General features: G+C 31.0%; 2 protein-coding genes across 2 annotated transcripts; both read left to right on the top strand.

Moving 5' to 3' along the window:
• Positions 1-10,053: 10,053 nt before the first annotated feature.
• MIK (pfkB-like carbohydrate kinase family protein) lies at positions 10,054-13,668 on the top strand. The gene is made up of 2 exons (XM_011033816.1): positions 10,054-11,259; positions 12,749-13,668. Exons 1-2 carry the CDS (start codon positions 10,312-10,314, stop codon positions 13,031-13,033), a joined length of 1,233 nt encoding a protein of 410 aa, XP_011032118.1. The 5' UTR covers positions 10,054-10,311; the 3' UTR covers positions 13,034-13,668.
• An 837-nt stretch (positions 13,669-14,505) lies between these two features.
• On the top strand, positions 14,506-22,788 carry LOC105131046 (smr (Small MutS Related) domain-containing protein). The gene is made up of 11 exons (XM_011033815.1): positions 14,506-15,435; positions 16,161-16,186; positions 16,596-16,718; positions 17,612-17,691; positions 19,768-19,994; positions 20,239-20,315; positions 20,429-20,485; positions 21,351-21,418; positions 21,501-21,607; positions 21,701-21,771; positions 22,268-22,788. Exons 1-11 carry the CDS (start codon positions 14,820-14,822, stop codon positions 22,388-22,390), a joined length of 1,575 nt encoding a protein of 524 aa, XP_011032117.1. The 5' UTR covers positions 14,506-14,819; the 3' UTR covers positions 22,391-22,788.
• The last annotated feature ends 84 nt before the right edge of the window (positions 22,789-22,872 follow it).

Below are 22,872 nucleotides of genomic sequence, written 5' to 3'. Positions count from 1 at the left end.
CTGGAGAATGGAGATGTATATATAGGAAGGGGAACTTGAATGTGCTGAGTGTATGTTTGGTAATATGGTGGGGCCACCTTGAAATATAAATCCTATTAAGTAGTGGATAGAATTTTTTATAAACAACTTAAATACGTGATTAGAAATTATAAGTGTTAGAATGATTTTATTATCATGATTTATTGAGATTCAGTTACATGATGCTTTGATTATTTCCTTGAAGTGGAGGCTGGGTATATGATGTTTTTGAATTGAAAATATATTTTTTAAAAAATTATTTTTTATATTAATATATTAAAATTATCAAAAAATATCATTATCTAAAAATATCAATTTGATATTTTTTTAAATAAAAAACGTTTTGAAAAACACTTAAAACTATAAAAATAAAAACTCCTAATAAAGTTTTCATTTCAATTTAAGTATATTTAATTGGAATTATATAATTTTTAAATGGAGAAGGCTGATGATTACTCTTGGAACACATGCTAAGCATTATTTGATTACATATTTTATTCTTGCATGTTTTTAAATCAAGTTAATAAATAAATGAATCCTATATTATATGGTGACTTTTTTGAGTGTTTATAATATAAATTACGTTGCAGTATAGAAAACTAGATGTTGATTTTAAACTATAAATGACTGACTCTTGCCAATGTAATAATGTTGTGTATTGGCCACATTTTTAAAAAAAAAAGATTATGGTATGTTCTTTGTTCTATTAATTTAGAAATGGCAATGCATAGACACTCATAGGTTTTTTATTTTTAATTATTGGTTGTCAGACTATAATATAAAATAATATTCTAAAGGTTCATCAGTGACTTTAATTTCTAATCTCAAATAGTTTTTAATATAATATTAAAATTTATAAAATTATATATTAGCAAGTCACCCATCATGTTAAGTTTTCTAGTTTATGTGCTTCTTGGATATAGATAAATTAGTCTTTTTGTTACTTTCCTCTAATTTGCATATTCCTTGATATTTGGATCATATAAGATGATTTATTATTTTAAGTAGTTGATCTTAATCTTAATTGTCGGTTATTAGAGCAGTAAAGAATAATACAAATTTTAAGTAATCGATCTTAATTGCGTTTGTCGGGTATTAAAACTACAAAGAATAACCTAACATGTTATTTTAAATAAATAATTATTATCTTTTATATCATATCATTTATAAATTATATAATTTATAAATGATAAAAGCTAATGATTATTCTTAGAATACATGTTGAACATTATTTGATTACATAAATGAAAAATTTTAAAGTGCTCATCAAGCTTTAATTATTGAATATTTATTGTATATAAAAAGGATATACACAAAAATAAAATAGAGAAAATCATATTTGATTTCGATAAAAAATAATAAGTATTCTTTTTATATTGAAAAAATATATTTTTATAATTCTCCTCTTAATTTTTTTTTTTTTATGTTTTGTATTTATCACTCTCGCATGATATGAGAATTTAACAGTTACATTTTAAGCACCACAAAATTTATCTACATGTTAATCTTGTTTTTTCAATCAAGTTAATGAATGGAATAAAAATCCAACATTTATAGATGTTAACTAAAGATATTAAATGAATATTATATTATATGGAAACTTTTTAAGTGTTTATATATAATATAAATTATGCTGCAAAAAAGAAAATTATATGTTGATTTAAACTATAAATGACTATTAACAAGTGTAATTATGACATTTGCTGGGCACATTTAAAAAACATTTATGGTTAGTTCTTTGTACTCTTAATTTAGAAAGTACAGATCATTTGTTATGCATACCTCATTCCAAACCAATTATATTTATTTCAATTAATTATAAATTGTAAAAAAAACAATATAAAATTATAACCTAGAGGGTCATCTAATTATGACTTAAATTTCAATGTTTAATAATTCCTTAACCTAATATTGGAGTTTATAAAATTATGTATGGGAGATTCACATGTTGATTTAGATGTTTTTTTATATAAAACAAACATTTTTTTTTATTTTTCTCTAAGTAGGATATTTTTATTTTAACAAGATGTTTGTACCATATGGTATGATTAATCATTTTAAGTGCTGCTTCTTATCACGGTAGGGTATTAGAGTTATTGAGAATAAAACAACATATTACAATATACATGTAATAACTCTAATTATTGTTTTTATGCAATCATGTATGGAAATTTGTTTAACAACATTGAAAATTTGTTTGTTCTTGATAGGTATGTGTGAAATGTATTTTTAGTAATGCAATGTAGAGTGTTTTTATAAAAAAGAATTTTATTAATAATGCATTAAAATAATATTATATTTTTTTATTTTTTATATCAACATAATAAAACTATCAAAAAAATATCTAAAAATACATTAATCTGATTTTTTTCAAGTGAAAAAACAGTTCAAAAATGCATTTTAAAAAACAAATTAAACAACAAAAAGAAATATTATTTAAATAACAATATCAAATAAGTGCATGAGGTTAACTATTAACCTTAATCAGACATGTGTGCGCAAAACAAACATTAATTATTTTATATTCTATAGTGAGTATATGTAAATCTGCATTAACAAACTATAATTATGAAACAATAAATGATTAATATAATACAATTGTTAACAGTTGAAGAGATAGAATTTAAACATTGTAAATCAACTAAATAAAGGAATACATACAATGTACATGGAGATAAACGTGCTTTCATAAAGAGTAACGAAAATGACTATACATCTCAAAAAAAAAAAAAAGAGCATGATTATACATGATTAAGAGGCTGAAACAGTATAAATTATAAATTAACTAAATAAGAATTGGTTTGCATACAATATTTTTGGGATTGGAATCCTCTGATGTTTCTTCTGAGCATGATCTGTAATTTGTTTTTTTTTTTTTTATGAAAAATGGCATAGTCTATCTGTAATTCGTGGATTAAGTCATGATAAACGATATCTCTTATTCTAATGATTTTGGAATGAGAATCTATATAAGTGCATTATAAAATTTTTATAGCCTACATGTACACATGTGAATAAAATTATAGTAAAAAAACCAATCAAATGAATTTTTTTAAGGTTCTATTTGTTTTGTTTAAAATATTTGTAGAAAAATAGTTTTTTATATTTTCTTGTGTTTGTTTTCTGTAATATATTTTATAGAAAAACTGGTTAATATTTATTTATTTTTTCTATAATATATTTTATAAAAAAATTGGTTAATAAAAAATATTTTAAAGCCAGCTTTAAAACTTAATTAATTTATTTGTTAGAAAATATTTTCAATTTAAAAAGTTTTATAAAAAGTTTTATGAATAGTCATTCACTTGTAATAATAACTTCTAACTATTTTAATTTTTTTATTATTATTATTTTTATTATTATCATCACTTCTAGTACCATAACCGTATCTTACAACTACTATAACTATCTTATCATTTTTTTTTACATCACTATCTCATTATAACTATCTTTGTTTAACCATTATTTTTTTTTGTTACTATCTTTTCATCATCATGTTTTTGTTTTTGCTATTACCATTGAAAACTATTTCACATATAAAATATTTTATAAAAAAATCTTATATGTAAATTACTTTTTATTTGTAAAATATCTTAGGTAAAACAAAAGATAAAATAAAATCATAGTTTACAGGGCAACAATAGGATGACAAATGAATTAGAGAAAGCCCAGTCCACCACTTCATAAAAGTTAATAAAAACAGAACCCCCAGAGCGTTTGGGGAAACCAGAGAAAGTCCACAAAACCCATTATCAAAAAAAAAAAAAAAAAAACACATTAAAAAAAAAAAAAAAAAAAAAAAAAAAAAAACACTCCCAAGTCCCAACGCGTCTGATTTAAAAACACTCCCAAGTCCGAAAACAATAATTTAATAAAATAAATTAATTTTAAAAAAAATCTTTTTAAAATGTAAAAACAAACCGGTTTTATCTGGATTGAATACGCTAAATGCTTTTCAACTTGATGGTTTATTTATGGTTTTTTAAAAGTGTTTTATTTAAAAATAAATTGAAATATTTTTTTTTATTTTTTTAATATAGCATGCTATTACTATTTGAAAACACAAACAAATAATTAAATAGGGCTAAATCTCTATTTAGACGGCACTCAAAAAAAGCACACAGCGGACTCATACTGTTAGATTGATTATATATATATATTGCAAAATGGATCAGAAAGTAGACAAAAGGTGAACTGCATCGGCTTTCTTTTTCCCTTCTAATGGCCGTAGCCTTTTGGTAATCGAATTTGCACGAATTGTTTGTTTCCTGCTCTATGGTTTTGACGCGCTTACCATCGTTGACTCGCAACCATTGCCCACTAACTCAAAAGGCCACATGGTCCATTTTTAGTGGGCCGGAAATGCAGTGGAATCCGATTCAAAGGGAAAAGGTTACGATTCGGTGTGGACAGAACTAGATTATATTCCTGAGCTTATGATAGCCATCGTGAGTGGAGACGTGCGTTTATTAAGTATCTTCAATGGATGGCTTGCTTTAAGAAAAGTGTTCTGCTCAAGTGGTCGTAATTTCTTGTCGAAAGGTGGTCGGTGGGGGTTTTCTTCTCTGCGAAGATGGCCTGCAACCGTCAAAACTCTGAAGGCATAGCGGAATAGCGGGTTGAAATGTCCGTGTTTAACACGTGGGATATCCTTCTCCGTCAATTGGAAGCATGCCTCTAGGACATCCTTCAAGAATGGTTCTTGTAGAAGATTTATAATATTTTATAAATTATAAATCCTGTTTATTTAAATTATTTTTGGGATTCCAGTGAGTTAGATATAACTAGTTAAACTAATTTTCTGTGTGAATATTATAAATATTAATGAGCTGAGTTTATATTATTAATTTTTATGAATTTATATTTAGAGACGGATCCATCTCACGGACTATAAATAATATTACACCCTTAATATTATATCTAATTTTTATATTAAATTCTAGTTGCTCCTTTTATTTTGTAAAGAAATAAATTATTTTTTGTTACATTAAAAATTAATTTTGGAGCGGATTGGCTACTTTGATAAAGTGTTTAAAAACACAATGAAAATGAGTGTGTGAGTGGTGGTGCGTGAATGCACCTTTTATTGTACTATCATTTTCCTTTTGTATGTTATCTGGATTAGCCTAGTCTATTTTCTTACTCGTTAAGAGATTGTTTGATATTATAATAATAATTAATTTTTAAAATGTTTTTTATTTAAAAATATATTGAAATATTATATTTTTTAAAATTATTGTTGATATTAATACATTAAAATAATATAAAATTATCAAAACAATTAATTTTTTAAAAGAAACAAACATAATAAAATTATCCCCCGGTGTTTTGGCGTAATGGTCCTATGAGGGAGATCAGTGGTCTTCCCCCTCTATTGTATCGACGACTAGAAGAGGGCGGAGCATGGATGGTTCAGTTTTTTACAGGCTATATCTTTTATATTGGGAAAATTATTTTTTATATATATTTTGAATAAGTTAATATTAAAAATAATTTTTAAAAATAAAAAATTATTTAAATATGTTTTAGCATAAAATTAAAAAAAAAAAACAATTATAATCACACTCCTAAACAGGTTCAAACACTTTTTATTTGTCCAAGAAAAGGAAATTACATCTTTTAGGGAAATATAAATTTTATATCATTCAAATTAAAAAATTTCATGAAAAAGTTATATATTAGATATATAATAAAAATTAAATTTATGATACTACTAAAATATGCATATAAGAACTAAATTATCAAGGAAAACTAATATATTGTCAACTAAAAATGAAATTATATTATATTTATAAAAATAAATAAATTTATGGTACTAACTAAATATAAAATAATAACTTTAACCTTTTACATTACTAAGTGGTGATTGTATATAAGAGGAAAAAAATTGTATTATTCATGAATTTTCTTCATTTGAAAAACAATGAAAAACCTGTAAAGAAAAACCGCAAATAACCTCTAAATTATATTTTCCAAACCCATTAAACAAAGACTACACTTTCCAAATTGCTTTCTTATAAATCCCAGATCTACACCCTGAGAAGTGATTAATCCATCATCTTGGTTATATATCAATTCTCTTCATTTTCACCTTTTGCCTTCCTTTTGTTTCCCTGGCTGCCATGGTTAAAAGCTAAGACACAGTAATAGAAAATGCATGGCATTATCATTTCAAGCTGCAAAATTTTCATATTAAACCTGCACTCGTAATGCATATATGTGTTTGGTTTGCATCTTACATTTGAATTTTCCAATTCCAAAATTTATGATAAAGTAATGTTAGGGATACGTATAGCTTGTTTGGGAAGGAAATGAGTGGGAGGGGAAGAGATGGGAGGAGAGGAGATTGGAGAAAAAACTAATTAGTTAACTTTTGAAAAGACTGTTTAACATGACAGTAAATTTGTGTTCGTATTTCAGGATATAATATATAAAAACATGTTTTATTGGAGTTGGAGAGAAAAAAATAAAAAAAATCTATCTCGAATATTTTTAGAATAAATTTATGTACTTTAAAGATAAAATTATTTTTATTTTTATTTTTTCCCCTCAAAAAATTAACCAAACACTAGTTTAACCTCCATCCATATATATACATATACATACATACATACATACATATATGCGTGTGTGTATATATAATACTGAATAAAAATAAATAAACTAGAAAAACTATTCTTTCCAAATAGGAAAAAAAACTAGAAAAAAGCATAATAATATTAAATTAGAAAATAAAATAGAAAAACATATAATTAAATAAAAAAATATTTATTTTTTTAAAAAAATTATTCATTGCTTCTTTTGGGTCGAAAAGAACTTGTTATTGATTTCAGATCTTTGTTAAAAATTATCATTCATCACAAATATTTCTTTATATGTGGTTAATCCTAACATAAGTTTCTAACACATTTATATAGGTTACCTTATACTGAGTCTCTAACATAACATCCCTCATCGTGGATACATAATGCAACATAATTTTTTTATGAATTGTTTTATTGTGGATTCAACAATTAAAATTTTCAATAACAATGACTAATTCAAACAAAAATAACCATTATTTTTAGGATATCTTTTTTTCTCAAATGAGAGTTTTCCTGTTCCCTCCTACATAAACATGTTCTATTCTGCAATATTTTTCAACAATAATTATTCAACACCACACAAAAACTAATTATTAAAAATCGATGAGCTCTTATATATATATTTTTCTTGATCTTCAACCAAAATTACTAAAAATTATTAAAGTCAAAACCCTTAAAAACTAAAAATATTATATGTGCTCGAAGATATCCAAAATATTCAATTTTATTAATCTATATGTCAATTTTCCAAAAGGATATTTCAACCATTATATATATATACTAGAAAATCTTAATATAATAATATTGAATAGAAAAAATAAATAAGGTAAACTACCCACCCTTCAAAATGGAAAAAAAAAAAAAAACCTAGCTTGGCTCCATATTTGAAAATAGCTTTCTAACTTAGGCCATATTTGTTTCCTGAAAATTAGTTTTTAAGAAATCACTTTTCAAATTTTCCTATATTTATTTGTCATTATAAAAGTTGGTTAACGGAAAACACTTTTCAGTTAAAGAAAAATTTAGCTTAGTTTTCAGGAAAGTGTTTTTCTGAAAAATTTGCACTGAAAACATTTCTGAAAATTATAAAAAATTTAGAAATATCATATTATTTGCTAATTATATCAAATTTGATCCTCAAACTTTTGATTGCTATATTTATTTGTTTTGAATATTTATTTTTCAATTTTATCTCTTAAAATTTAATTTTTATATTAACTTTGGTCCTTATTTTTATAATTGTTATTTGTTTTTTTCTTATCATTTTTTTATTGAAAATTTTTATTTATCAAAGTTGGTCTTCATTTTTTTATTATTAATTTTTTTATTTGAAATAATTTATGAAATGTTAACTATTATTATTTTAATTTCTTCATATTTTAATTTTTTTGATATGATCTTTATTATTTTGATTATTATTTATTTTATTTGAGATAATTTATGAATTATATATTTTTTTTCAAATTTATTCTCATTCAACCTTTTAATTTGTAAGATTTAATCGTAATTATTTTAATAAACTTGAAAAAAATAAAACATTAATCAGTTATTTTCTAGTTCATTTTTCATAATATAACCAAATACTAGAAAATATTTTCCAACTTATTTTTTATTACATTACCAAACATAAGAAAATAATCTACTTTTTTAGAATTCATTTTTCAAAAAAAAATTACTTTTTTTTGCATACAAATGAGGCTTTAGATTTCATCAATTCTCTCTTCTTAGGTTGGTATAATCATTCTTTTTTTTTTTTATGTACAAGATCTGACATCGAAGGTGAGTATTCATAGCAAGAATTTTATAAGCGGTATTAGTTATTAATATAACGGATGTGTTTTAGGGTTGGTCACCAAAAAAAACCTGGATTGAAGTTTGTAAATAAATAAATTGAAAGACTCAAAACAAACAATATTAAACATGCTGGGCAGGCTGTTATACTACGTCTCTTTCTAGCACTACAGCGCTTGCTAGGATAATAATAGCCTTCTTTTAATTAATCATTAATGTATCCTGTTACACATCAATGCTCGTCCTCCTCCATTCATATAGAAAGTCATTATCTATCTTGTATTTAGAGTATAAATAAAAATTTTAATTTTTTAATTAATTAATTAAGATCAATTGATGTTTTGTCCATGCAAAACTATCTGATACAAATTGACTATCAATTTACCTATCTGATCTTGGTTAGTGAGAAAAAAAAGCCTTAACTAATCACTCTCCTTTCTCTCAATATCTCAATTTGACGATGAACTTATCCTCGACAATGCCCAGACCACTACTACTTATAAAGTCAAAAGGGCAGATGATCTCTCATCAAATTCATTCCAGAACTCCTCCAGAGCAAAACTCCATGCAGAATAACTTTGTTTTTTACCCATAAAAACTCAAGGATAATCATGTCAAATCAAGCCTAAAGACAAAAAAACAAATGGTGTCGTTTTGGAGAAAAACTTCCCAGATCAAGAACTAAACTAAACTCTCAGCACCAACATGGATAAGTACAGAGAGATAGAATCGGTCTTATCATGTCAAATCAAGCCTAAAGACAAAAAAACAATTGGTGTCGTTTTATTAATCGAGATAGAAAGGAAAAAAAAAGTGTCCGTTAAATAAGAAACCCGTAGATCAAGAACTCTAGTTTCAAAATCAATGGAAGCCAAATTAATTACGGCTTTTATCAAACAAATTGGGAGAAAAGAAGAAGAAAGTGTACGTTGATTTACTTGCGGTGGATTCTGGTTTTCATGTAGAAAAGAAGAAACCCTAGATTTCTTTAGGTAGAGTGTTTTATCTTAAAATGGTTCTCTCTCTCTCTCTTTTCCCGCAACAAAGAGAGAAATAATAATAAAAAAAACCCATGTAATGTTTATGTAATTCTGTAGGATTGAACAAGTCAGTCCTTTTTTAGGAGGAGGGGGGGATAAAACCCTCTTTTTAGAAAAGTCTTAAATATGATAAAAAATACACTTTTTAAATCACAAAATAAACTTAAAAACACATTATAAAAAAATATATTTTTTAAATCACAAAATAAACTTAAAAACTCCATACAACAAGAAATATGTATCTTTTATATCATTATGTCATTATGATATATATATATATATATATTAATAAAATTTATTAGTTTAAGTGTTGTTTGAGAATATGATAAATATTGTTTTTTAAAGTATTTTTTATTTATAAATATATTAAAATAATATTTTTTATTTTTTAAAATTTATATTTTATATTAGCATATCAAATAATAATAAAAATAAAAAATAAATTTAACATTTAATTTCTTTTTTCCAAAAACATAATAAAAAAAATTAACATTTAATTTCTTTTTTCCAAAAACATGATAGAATCACATTCCAAACACCCCCATTGAAAGGAAAAGAATAAAATTTAAATTAAAAATATCCAGGAGGAAAATTTTATCGAGAGTGAACACATTTCTCAATATCCCACTAGAATTTAATAACAACACCATCATCATCTACCCTGCATCAATGCCTTTCGATATTTGAGCGCTTCAAGACAAAGGGAGTTCCATCCTCGCCTCCCACCAAAATAAACAGACAGCGACTTCTCTCTTCTTGGGAATTGGAGAAAAAGCCACTCAAACTCTCCCTCTATGTTTGGCGCGCGTCCTCTTTCTTTCGACACATAATCGAAACACCCCATTCTTGTCCATTTATTTTTCACTCCTTCATTTCTCATGATCTTTCCTAGTTTAGCTCTCTCTCTCTCTCATGACCTGCAGACCATCAACAATTACATCGACTTCACGACAATGGTTACAACAGCAGCAGCAGCAGCCCACAAAACCCAACAGCAGCAAACCCGTGTTTTGATTGTGGGCAATTACTGCCACGATGTTTTGATCCAAGACAACACCGTCAAAGCCGAATCACTCGGTGGTGCAGCCTCTTTCATTTCCAATGTTGTCAATGGAATGTCGATTCCTTGTAATTTGGTTTCAAAAGTCGGGGAAGATTTTAAATACCCAGTTGATTATACCCCAATTGTCATACCTACTGCAAAAACTACAGTTTTTCATGCTTATTTTGATCTGGGTATTGATGGGAATGGTCATCAAGATCGGGTCTTGAAACGGGTCTGTGCTTGTGACCCGATTCTGGCATCGGATCTTCCTGATGTGAGGTCCAATTTTGGAATGGCAGTTGGTGTTGGCGGGGAAATACTTCCCGAGACGCTTGAGAGGATGATTGAGATGTGTGATGCTGTTTTTGTTGATATTCAAGCATTAATCAGGGTGTTTGATAGTGTTGATGGTACTGTTAAGCTTGTAAAGTTAGAGGAGACGGGATTTTATTCGATGTTGCCGCGAATTGGGGTTTTGAAGGCGTCATCGGAGGAGGCAGTGTTTATGGATGTGGAGGAGGTGAGGAAGTGGTGTTGTGTGGTGGTGACCAAAGGGAAAGATGGTTGTAAAGTGTATTGGAAAGACGGGGAGTTGAGGATTTCACCCTTTTCGGCGAATCAAGAGGATCCGACCGGTGCAGGGGATAGTTTTTTAGGCGGGTTTGTGGCGGGGTTGGTTCAAGGTTTGGCTGTGCCTGATGCTGCTTTGTTGGGGAACTTTTTTGGTTCTCTCACTGTTGAACAAATTGGATTGCCTAAGTTTGATTCAAGATTGTTGCAGGTTTGTTTCCTAACTTTTTTACCTTTTTTGTTGCTATGGGAGTTTGTTTTGATGCTTTAGTTGCTGGTTGATGCTTTTGCTCTGTTGTGGAATATATCTTTTGATTGGAAGTTGTTTGATATTGTCATGAGAAAGTTGGAAACAAAAATCACTTTTGAAAATCATAAATGAGTGGGATAAGTTGCTATTGGGTGTGAATTTTCGGAACGAACATTGGCTGCATAATGCTGGAGAGGGAATTTGTAAACAGCTATCTTTTTGTTGAGAAATCATTGCCTTTGAAATCTTTTGCAGAGAATAAATGTGGGTTCTTTCAAAAGATTTTTATAAGAATCTTAGCTTATAGCTGGACCCCAAATTCCGTATAATTCAGTAGTAGGGCAGGCTGCAGACTGAAGCCATCACTTTTAGTATCAATAGATTGTAGATATGGAACGTAGCATAACTAGTCGAGCCTTGGGTTTGCTCCCCATTGATCACGGGTTTGAGTTCTTTTAGGATCACTAGAGGCTTATATGATTGTTAATTTCAGGGCTTGTAGAATTAGTTGAGGTGAGCAGAAGCTAGCTTGGACACCCATGTTAATTAAAAAAAAAAGATTGTAGATATGGAAAGGGATGATAGCTTTTTTTTTTTAAATACATGAAGCAATGCACCAACTTGGTTCTTCTTGGGTAGATCATCAAGTTACTTGAAAGAAGATGGTTATATCAGAATGCTAGAGAATCAGACACTTTCTATGTTTGACTTTTTTAGCGTATGGTGATTATCTGGCTTACATACAAGTTGATTATTGTAATCTAATTGATTTGAAGATTTGTTATGCGCCTATTGAAAGATGAGTAGATTAACTGTAGTAGCAGTTTTTGGCATAAAGACAATGATTCTAATAATTTGCCAGTAATAATCTAGAACCAGTCTCTAAAAAAAAAGTCTTATCAGGCATGTTACTACAGTATTCTTAAACTTCATTCCTGCTTGACCATTGGAATCTTAGTGGAGAGCATTTCTTCTGCTCTTTATATTATTTGCTTTTGAAATGAAATGGTTGTTCTTTCAAGCATACATGAAATTTTGTGATTATGACAGGACTCTTCCCAATATGCATGACAGACGTGGTTGGTTTCTAGGAATCTGCTTCTTTTGAACTTTTTTACTATCAGTTAAGCTAATAGCTTTCTAAACAGGGTGGATGCTTTGGATCAGAAACCACGGCAAATAATTTTCTAAATTTTGGGAAGGCAGAGATAGTGTGGGGTATTGTAGAAATTTTTGCATGGTAGCGGTGGTAGACATAGGCTTTTCCTTGTCCACAACAATCCCCCCTCTCACTTGAAATGAAAGAACCACAGTAGGAAAATATTTTCAATGCTACAAAATGAATTGCATGATCTTTCACCACTATTCTGCCATATCTTCGATCTCTATTTGCAATAAGCTGGGTATGCTTTGTTGAGGATTTTTATTTCCTTCTGTTTTCTCTTTCTAGAGAGTGAAGGATGAGGTGCAGAGAAGGAAAATGCAGTGTCTGCATTGTGAGAGATGTGATAATGAGCTGGAGTTCTTGAAGCCAGTTGGGCATGAACAGTTCCACGCTTCCCTTGGTTCAGCAAAATTAATACCCCCATGTTCCAGTCAAGCACGTCCGTGGACTCCATCAAATTCTCCCAAGGAGGCGGAGCAGACTCCTATTCCACATTACACGGGGCAGGCTAAATTATTGGTTAACTCTGTGTATGAAGAACCAATTCAAACAGTTGAAGGAAAACCATGAAGTGGTTGGGGCACGAATCTGCTCTTCCCCTTGACGTTGTTCTTTTGTTGTAATCTAATAAATCGGCTAGCATAGATATCTCTTTACAACTGAGCGCCTGTTGTTTCTCATTTGGCCTGATATTAGAAGAGCAATCCAAATAAAAGCTGTTAGTAAAGTAATAAAACCTACCGGTGAAAGTTTCTATATACTGTACTTGTTGGGTAAGTCTCTTTCTGTATAGCATAGCAGCATGTAAGGCTATCTTTCTTATCTACGTCGGTACGGCACGACGATTTTCCAATTTTGGGTCATCAGTTGATGTTAAAGTTTGGAACTTTGAACACGGGATCATCTAGCACCAAAAATGTAGTTCGAGTTTTCCTAGTTTTAAAACGTGTGCTCCTGCAATCGAAGGTTCGTCCTTCGATCCGTGTAGTGGTAAAATGACTGGTCCAGCTTTGTTCTTTCTTTGAAGCTGTCGGCTGAAAGAGATGGCCACGTTGTGGAGATCTGCTGCTCTCAAATCGACATCCTGTGGGTTGTTGCCAATTGTAATGGTCCCATCAATATTGTTATTCTGAAGCACTAGATGTGGCAGCAATAACATGCCACAATACTTTGATTATCTTTCAATGGGCTTTATCTTTACCTTTAGTGTGTTCTTTTACTTTTCAAAAATGTTTTTTTTTTAATATATTAAAATATTTTTTTATTTTTAATATCAGTATATGAAATTTATTAAAAAACACTAAAGAACATTAATTTAATGCTTTTCAAGTTAAAAATAATTTTAAATTCATTTTTAAATAAAAAATAAACAGTAACATCAAGATTTAATATTTTCTTAAATTTAAAAATATTTTAAAAAATAAATTATATCTTTGGGTTGTTGCCAACTTTAATGGTCCCATAAATATTGTTAATCCAAAGCACTAGATGTGGCAAGAATATTATCTTTAAATAGGTTTTTACTTCTGTTTGATATTTTGCTATAATATATTTTTTAAAAGTAATTTTAGATTAAAAGATATCAAAATTTTGAAAATATATTCTAACACAAACACATGAAACCCATAAAAAAAACACTAAAAAATCAGTTTAATGTTTTTTTCAAGTTAAATATATTTTTAAAATGCATTTAAACTTGATTTCAAATAAAAAAATAAACAATGACATCAATTTAATAATTTTTTTCAAGAGTAAAGTCATTAAAAAAATATTTTGAAAAACATGTGAAAAAGCAAGAATAAAATAATAGATAATCAATGATCATGATTAGAGTAATGTGGAATTCATAATCAAATGTTTGCGATTTTGGATATTACCAAAAACCATGAAAGAGGAGGAGGCAGACAACGGTCATCCTTATTCCTTAATCGCATCACCAACAACACTCTCAAAATCCAACTTCCGAAAAAAAATAAAATAATAAATTAAAGCAGGAGAAAAGGTAAAGAAATCCATAAAAGAAAAGGAGTCAAGACAATAATTGAGCGTGTGTTCAAGGAGCTGTTCCAAGAGCGTGAGGTCAAAACACAGCCTTCAAAAGAAACAGACCCAAAGGAAACGCGCTATAGCAGAGATTCTGTGATGCGAATGCCATGCCTCTATAACCGACGTGAATTTTCCCTCAACCTCCACCTTCCTCCCCCACTCTTACTGCGGTTATTTGCAGTGAACCTCTTCTTTATCTTCTCGCCCGAAACCCCCCTTCTCTCCTCCCATAATCTAGGGTTCCTCAAATAATCGAAATCGTCAATCCCTCTTAGATCTACTCCTAATTTCAATCTCGAAACCCTAGGATATGATGCAACAACACAATAAGAAGAAGAAGAAGCGATCCGCTTCGCGTGCCTCTAAACCCATCGCAAGTGACGGCGGCCAGGGTCAACAATCGCAACAGCAACAAAATCTGGAGCAGAGACAGGAAGGAACCAAAGTAGTTGAGGCTTTAATGGAAGCTTTTGACTCGATCTCTGTAGGAGAAGCCGAAGGGGCTTATAGGGAAGCGAATGGAGATATTAACAAAGCGGCGCAGATTTTGGAGAATTTGATGGAAAGTAGTGAGGATCCATCGACAAGTTCCGTTTCGAGTGGTTTATCGGGTTTTGGTTTGGGTTCGAGCTCGAGTAGTAGCACGGGTTCGAGTTGGGCTTCAAGGGATGGGTTTTTGGAGGGGAATTTGGTGAATAGGAAAGGGTTTCGAGGAGGGAACAAGCAGAAGAGAGTTTTGGCGGTTACGGGGACGGTCTCGACGGTTATAGGGAAGGAGTATGTTAAGGCCAGCCCGAGGAGGGATTCTATGAAAGCAAAGGACTTTGGGAATGGTGTTGTGGAGAAAGAAGAGGCGGAACAGTTTTTGTGTTCGATGCTTGGTAATGATTGTGAGCTCAGCATGGGTGTTGTTAGAGATGTTCTTTGTACGTATTGACCCTTTCTTGTCTTTAGCCCTGGAGTTTTTTTTTTTAAATTAGTTGAATGATTGGTTTCTGTCAAGTGAACTGTAAATGTGGATTTGTTGGTTGATGTTCTTGTGAAAAATTGAAACGCATAATAAAAGTTGGGATAAAGGAGTGTGTAGCTTTGGTATGAATTCGTTTTGGTGTCCAATGTACTTCCCTAATGTGCTTTGATTGGATACGAAGATAGTAGAAGTAGATGGTGTAAAAGTTATCCACTGACATGTGGGACTGGAGAGTTTTATCCTGGTTACTCGTGGGAGTATTTTTAATGTTTGGCCTTGGCGTTCATATATTTTGATTGGTGACTGCTAAATGTTCAAGAGTTTGAGGTTTTTGGGTTGGGATTGGGAGGCGATGCTTTTGAGTGTCATAGAAGTTAGTATTGAGGTTGTTTTTAGTTTCACTGATTTAAACTAAGTTCTCAACTGCAGTTTTTAATGATTTTTCTTACTTAAAGACTTTTTTTGTTATTTATTTGTACCACCGTTTTACTCAACTAGAGGAATCTCAAATCTATTATATAGGTTTGTGTGTGTATTTTAATCATGTTGGTAACGGGCTATATAATCATGATGTGCGTGTATATACAGATTTCATTATTATTATTATTAGTTAGTGGAAAGGATTTCATGATTAATTTGTTATCGTTGGACAACACTTGACTTGAGATCCTGATTTGGCAGGTCAGTGCGGATATGATGTTGAAAAGGTAAGGAAATTGTAATTTGGACTTTGTTCATATTTTTAGATTTGGGGTCAGGTTTTTTTTTTCATAGTATCACTCCTAGTGAAAGTACCATCTCCATTTCCTTCACCACTCTGTACACCAGGATTACTTCCATTGCCTTCAGCATCTATACGATGTTCATATTGGAGGGAAAATAATTATGCTTCTTTGAATAATCTACCAATGCTTTTTTTATTTGGTTGCAGTAAAGCACATGAAGCCCAGAGTCATCATAGTTATAATCTACCAATGTTCATATCTCCTGAAAAAATGAGCTGGTTATTGAAATGATAGTTTGTTGCTTTTGCAACTCGCTATTCTACTTTTATGTCCGTGGAGCACTGATTCTCTAAAATATGAATTATGTTTTCATATGCTTGTTATCTTTCAGGCGTTGAATGTGTTGCTTGATTTATCTGCTTGCTCCCATGAACAGTCAAGAAGTGGTAGACGTGTTAAAGATTCTGTAAACTATAAAGAAGATGCCAGATTTCATGTTGAGCGCAGTGGCAATGTAAGTGTTACTGTATGTGTTGTTTATTCTGTTGGAAATGCTGGCTAACCCACATTTCTTGTAACACTGCCGATTCCTTTCCTCAAGGGAACTTTTGGTTGTTTTATGTGCTTTAAAACTGATTTCTCTCCCTAGCCTTTTTGGTCTTAAGCATTATACTTGGAAGCTCACAAGGTTATAAGAAGCTCTTAGGTGTTTGTTTCTGGAGTAGTTCTGTTGAGGACATGATTATTTTTAAGGTTACTGCTAGAATTGGAATTTGATGAGGTTTTTTCTTTCTTTCTTTTACACTAGGATGATTGATTCTGAAAGTAAGGAGTTTGTCTATGGTGCATTTGTAATTTGTGAAATATTCTTATCCCATTTGTTTTTTTGATCTCTGTAGGTGTCTTCTATGTGATTTGTTCACAAATGCAGTAAACTCCATCCTTCTGTTTTGTTCTTTTTCTATGTCCCTGTATTGTCTTCATTATTTTAGCATGCAGGCTTCTAAATGGATAGTTTTCACGACAATCACACTGAATTTTCAATGCTATTCCACTTAAATACTGATTTACATTCAGTTCTAGCCGTTAACAAACAACCAAATATTAACCATGCCCTTTTTATTAGAAAAGAGCCCTAGTTATATTCTTTCAGCATTCTAGCTATCCTGTGGTGTTTTGCAAAGAGGTAAATCTAGGGCATTATAGCCTAGGGATTCAACAGCTGATATAGAATTATATGTTTTTATTTGTTTTCTTCCTATGTTATTTTGTTTAATCAAACAATATTGCAAATTATACGTATTAAAAATTTCTAATTGTGATGACTTGTTTTTGTTTTTCAAAATATGGAAACTTGTGGCTTTGGTTTTCACTATATATATAGTAATCATTTTAATTTTTCAACAGTCAACTGATGTGGCTTCTGATTGCACTTCCCATTCTTCTGAAAGTGAACTTCAGGATAGTGTATGGGGCTGTGGTTACAGGTAATCCATTCTGTTGTTATTTTTGTTACCACCATTGCTCAACTAGTTGCTTTTTACATGTTGATATGCATATTGTGCATGTTTGGGTAGGTGTGGATATGAGTGTTGGGCCATATTTGCCATATTTCAGGAGTAACTATTAAGTCACAATAGTAGTATTGCAAGGAATTATTTGGTGCTCCTGATGTCTTGTTCTTTCACCCACGAAAATGATAATTACCTGTTGGTTCCACTTTTATGTGAGTGAAGGTGAACTACACTTTGAGTGCCTAATAATCATAGCATTTCTCTTGATTAAAGTTTTAACAAACAACTGTTGGGACAGCCATTCTCTGGGCTTTTTTGTTGCAAGAGGTGCTAGCATCACTTGCTCTAGCACCCAGCCACCCACTATTAGACACTCGGACAATTAAAACGTCCACATCACACCTCTCTTCCCTTGTAAAAGTAGTAACTGACTGTGGTTAAATAAAAAGCATAAACAAGATGATTTTTTGGGAAGTATGAAGTCTCATCCTTGAAACCACTACTTTTACCTTAGAATCTGTCTTTCAACCTCAGATTTCTCTTCAACTTTGCAAAAATAATTTATCTCATGTTTCCTTATTGTTTTGGAACAACTAAGAGCTCTTTTAATTAAACTAGATAGAGATAATTATATTAATAGTAGTATTGCAGGTTATACAAGATGAAAGAAATCAAATATTGAATCTTCCTTGTCTGAAAGCATTTAAGTTGAATTTGTTTGACCAAGAGAAGAAAAACCCAGAAAATAAATAACCTGAATGAGGTTGATTAATCTGTAAGCTTTACCAGCAGAAAATGCATAAATCCTGATATTACAAGCAAATTTCTTTCAGCAATAATCCAATTTTAGCTTATTCATGAAAAAACACATGTATTTCAATCTATATCAAAGAATTCGTGGAGACTTGTTTCAAAATCCTGCAATAACCCAGTAAACCAATTTACAGGATTCAAAAGTTGTTGGTAACGGGTACATTTAATTATCAACCAAAATAATGGAATCTGCTATGGGGAGTTTTAAGAGAGAAAAGGTGAAGGAGAGAAAACTAGAACAAAATTAGGTAGTATAACTTAAATTTTGGAAAAGGTTAAACGTCAATGTGGGTTTGTATCGCTTGTTAACATAGGAATCTACTATGTGCAGTTTCCAGTTTTATTAGAATGAAGAAGTGGGATGTGTATATTTTAATTGGCCAAGTGTCTAATAGAGAACGCCAGAGTGAGTGTTGCTAGCATTTCTCTTGTTGAAAATTTTCCCTAAGCTTTAAGCTAGTAATAGTAAAACTGTTGTGGTGGTAAAGAACGTTTCTTTATGGTTAAAGGATTGGAGGTCTCTTCTGTTCTGCTGGCCCACATCTTAAATTTGTATTCTTTTAATTTTTAATCTGGTGATATTTATTTTATATTAAAAACTGCATTTCTTTTAACTGCAAGTATGAATAGAACTGATAAAAGATGTAGAACAGTTATCCTTTTAAATGGAAGGTTATGTATTTTTTCCTGTCAGTGGATCATAGCCTCCATTTATATTTTGTCGATTCTCATCTAACATTCTTAACTATTATGTCCTACATTTAATGTTGATTCAACTTTTTTTAAAAAAAAAACCTTAACATCTTTGCTGGATGTACTCAGTCATTCTATTAATGTCAATGTTAATCAGATGTTTCACATTTTTATTGAGAAATTTAAGCGTAATATTAATCAAAATTCAATGTCTAGAGCATGGATGTAATTACAGCATAGGATTTTCAGCAGCAACTGAGAGTAACTGTTTCTTTTTCTCAAAATAATGAAAAAGGAAAGAAAAAGAGAAGGTCAAACTCATGCAGAATGTTAATCGTCACTTCCCGGACGATAGGATGATAATTGAAGGCTTCTGAAACTGTTGACCTCAATAGAGCATGAATACTGCTATTGTTGAATATGGATCATTACAAATTGCTAAAGAGAAATCATTTGTTGAGATACACTTGAACAGATAACTAGTCATTGAATCAACTGTAAAAAGCACCTAATGCAGAAGCTTACTTGTTTTTCCCTTTTTAGGAATTATTATCAGGCCCTTACCAGTTTCAAAGCTCCATCTTCAACTACCCCAATAAGCAATGAGTCAAATCTCCCTCAAAAGGTTTTGGAATGTTTGTTCAATGTTCCCATGAGTTCTGAACATGAACCAAGCACAATGAATTGGAGGAATGTAGTAAAGAAAATGCAATCACTGGGGCCTGCTGTTGATGTCTTTCCATCTATTGATGCTCAGCAGAATAACTATGGTATTTGACATTAATTTTTATTCATGTTGTTTGTAGTTCTCATGCATTGTAGAATCATTTCTTTGTCCACTTTTGATTTGCTTCTGTTACCATTTTGCAATTTATCAATCTACTCTGCAGACAGCACACCTGCAATTGACAAAAAAAAAAAAAAAAAAACTTGAAACAACCATGTCTTGTTATATATGGATGATTAAATTTCATCATTCCTTTTTCTTTACAATTACTTCTCTATGAATTGTAGCCAATGGTGAAGAATATCATCTTCTTAGAGAATCTGCAAAGCAACACTGGAATTCAAGGGCCTCGTACTATCAAAAAGTAAGAAGATTACCTACTTACAAGCTCCACAACATTAGATACCATATAAGAATTTAGGTCTCTCTTTTTTTATAACAAAATCTGTTTCTGATGGAAGATAAACTTATCTTCAGGCTGCAGCAGCGTATTCAAAGGGAGAACGGGGGCATGCAGCTTACCTATCAGATCAGGTGAGTCAGCTGCTTTAGGGAAGAATATTTTTAATGTCAACATCCATATTCCATCTTCTTCTTGATTTATCCATTATGATGAGCTCTTACTTTTGTAAACTAAAAAGTCAGTGTCTGATGCATGAAATGAATTGAGTAGTCATGGAGAAGGTTCTAAATAATTGATGTAGGATTGCCTAGCCTACAGCAACAACAACAACTAAGCCTCATCCTCAATCTAGTTGGAGTCTGCTGCATGGATTTGTTTATGTCATCTAGCTCTATCATAAACCAAATCCATTCCAATTCGAGGGATTTTAGATCCTTAAATATCACTTTCCCCCATGTTATCTTAGGTCTTCCTCATCCCCTCTCTCTTTCCACTGACAACTTATTACTTATTTGAAAGTGATAAGGAGTCCTATTATTGTTGGACTGCCTAGCCTATCTTCCAATTTTTTTTGAAAAAAATTCTAATGTTTTTTTTTTCCTAGTGATATTGTGATAAAACATTGTAAGATGCATTTACTATGTCATCTCCTTTTAAATTATATAAATCTTTTGGTTTGATTTTTTTTTTGGCGATTGTTTTTTCCATTATTTCATTTGGTTTTGAATTTTTGCTTGTTAAAGGCACAGAATCATGTCTTGCATGTCATACAAATTTGTCAAAACAGGGTCATCAAGTAAGCTGTGGTTGTCAACTTTTCTTTAGTAACCATCACCCACCTTTTTCGTTTTACTTATGGGCTGGGTCTGAATGCTGTTGGAATGTATTTGCAATTATGTTGGTGGGTTACAATTTAGATGCCCAGGATATTTATGTACATGTAACTGGTGAAATTTGTGCCATAAATTGTTGACTTGCTATCTTTGATTTGGACAGGGGAGGATAGAAACTAAGTTGGCACAGGAGGCAGATAAAAAGGCAAGCCAGGATATCTTTAAAGCTAGGTCTGTGCATGAAATAATTCATTACTTTTCCAACTCTACATTTATTGTTGTATATCGACCATGATTTGCTAGTATTCTGCAGAAACAAGGGCATAACGAATGTCTTGACAATTGATTTGCATGGGCAACATGTCAAACAAGCAATGAGGCTTTTGAAACTTCATCTTCTATTTGGAACATATGTGCGCTGTAAGCATCTTCCTGTACTTCCTTATTTCTATGCAGACTTACCTCGATATTCAATTTTGCTGTTTGTGATTAACATGTGTGGTCTGGTCCCAGCAATTCAAACTCTCAGAGTAATCACAGGATGTGGGAGTCGTGGTCTGGGAAAGTCAAAAGTCAAACAAGCGGTATGGACTCCTACCATCCCACTTCCAGTTAATTTGCTATCTTACATTGGAAAGTTAGTTAATTGTTTTTACAAGGTTTGACGTTCTGAACTGTGGCAATGAATTACAAAACGAAATCCATGTCCTATTGTCTTGTATTAGCTAAATTTGAATAGGATGACTCAGTGTCAGGAAAAGTAAGAGGGCCTTTCTCTAGGGTTTGTGGGAATATTCCCATATTAGTTTGGCTCCTGATTAGTGTAGTAGCAATTGCCTTGTTTATTCTGTAACATGATGGGTTAGCCTTTGTAATTCTCATGTTGATTTGTCACATGGGAAAAACAGTGTACTGCTTTACCTCTGTAGTTTTCTTCTTTCATCTTTGACAACATTTGACTTTGGGAAAAATTGAGATGGAAGAACTGAAAAGAGTTTCTGACATGCAAAAGCTACCTGCTGAATCATCTAGGTCTCCTGCATTGACAATATACTGTACTTTTCTGTTTAATGAATGTAGGTCACAAGACTCCTGGAGAATGAAGGTATTGAATGGAGTGAAGAAAACCAAGGAGTGTTGTTAATCAAGATTGATGGATACAAAGAGTATAGCTTTCCAGATATAGATAGCGATACTGACTAATTGTATCCCAAGCTAAGCAGTCGAGCACACATCAGGTTTTCTCGTTATATTGGTTAACAATCAAAAGGGATTCACGGATCAGGTACTGTAAAATCTTAAAGAATAGGTTTCAGATGTTAATATCCATGCAGTAGCTCCGTTCCTTTATGGAGGTAGGTGGAAAGATGAGCTAGACTAGGTTGCACCTAAGCTCTGGTAGATTAAGCTCCTCTTTGTGTTCTGAACTTGTATTGAACCCTCCCTTTCTAACTGTCATTGGTAGATTATGCTCAGGGATTGTAAGTCATAAAGTGACCAGATTACTTCTTCTTGTTTAATAGAGTTATTGGAATTTCACAAAACAATCTTCTGTCTTCCAAGCTTGATTTGCATTGCATCACTCAGAATTTTTCTGTTGCTGTTCTGTAAAGCCTAGGCTGTGTAATTGGGAAAGTAATGAATTAGTCCATGGTTGTGTTTCTGAGTCGTTTCCAACCATTCTG

This window comes from Populus euphratica, unplaced genomic scaffold, assembly GCF_000495115.2.
Source record: "Populus euphratica unplaced genomic scaffold, PopEup_1.0 scaffold76.1, whole genome shotgun sequence".
NCBI lineage: Eukaryota > Viridiplantae > Streptophyta > Magnoliopsida > Malpighiales > Salicaceae > Populus > Populus euphratica.
Note: the sequence above shows the minus strand (reverse complement) of the source record. Positions and strands in the feature narration are given on the sequence as shown.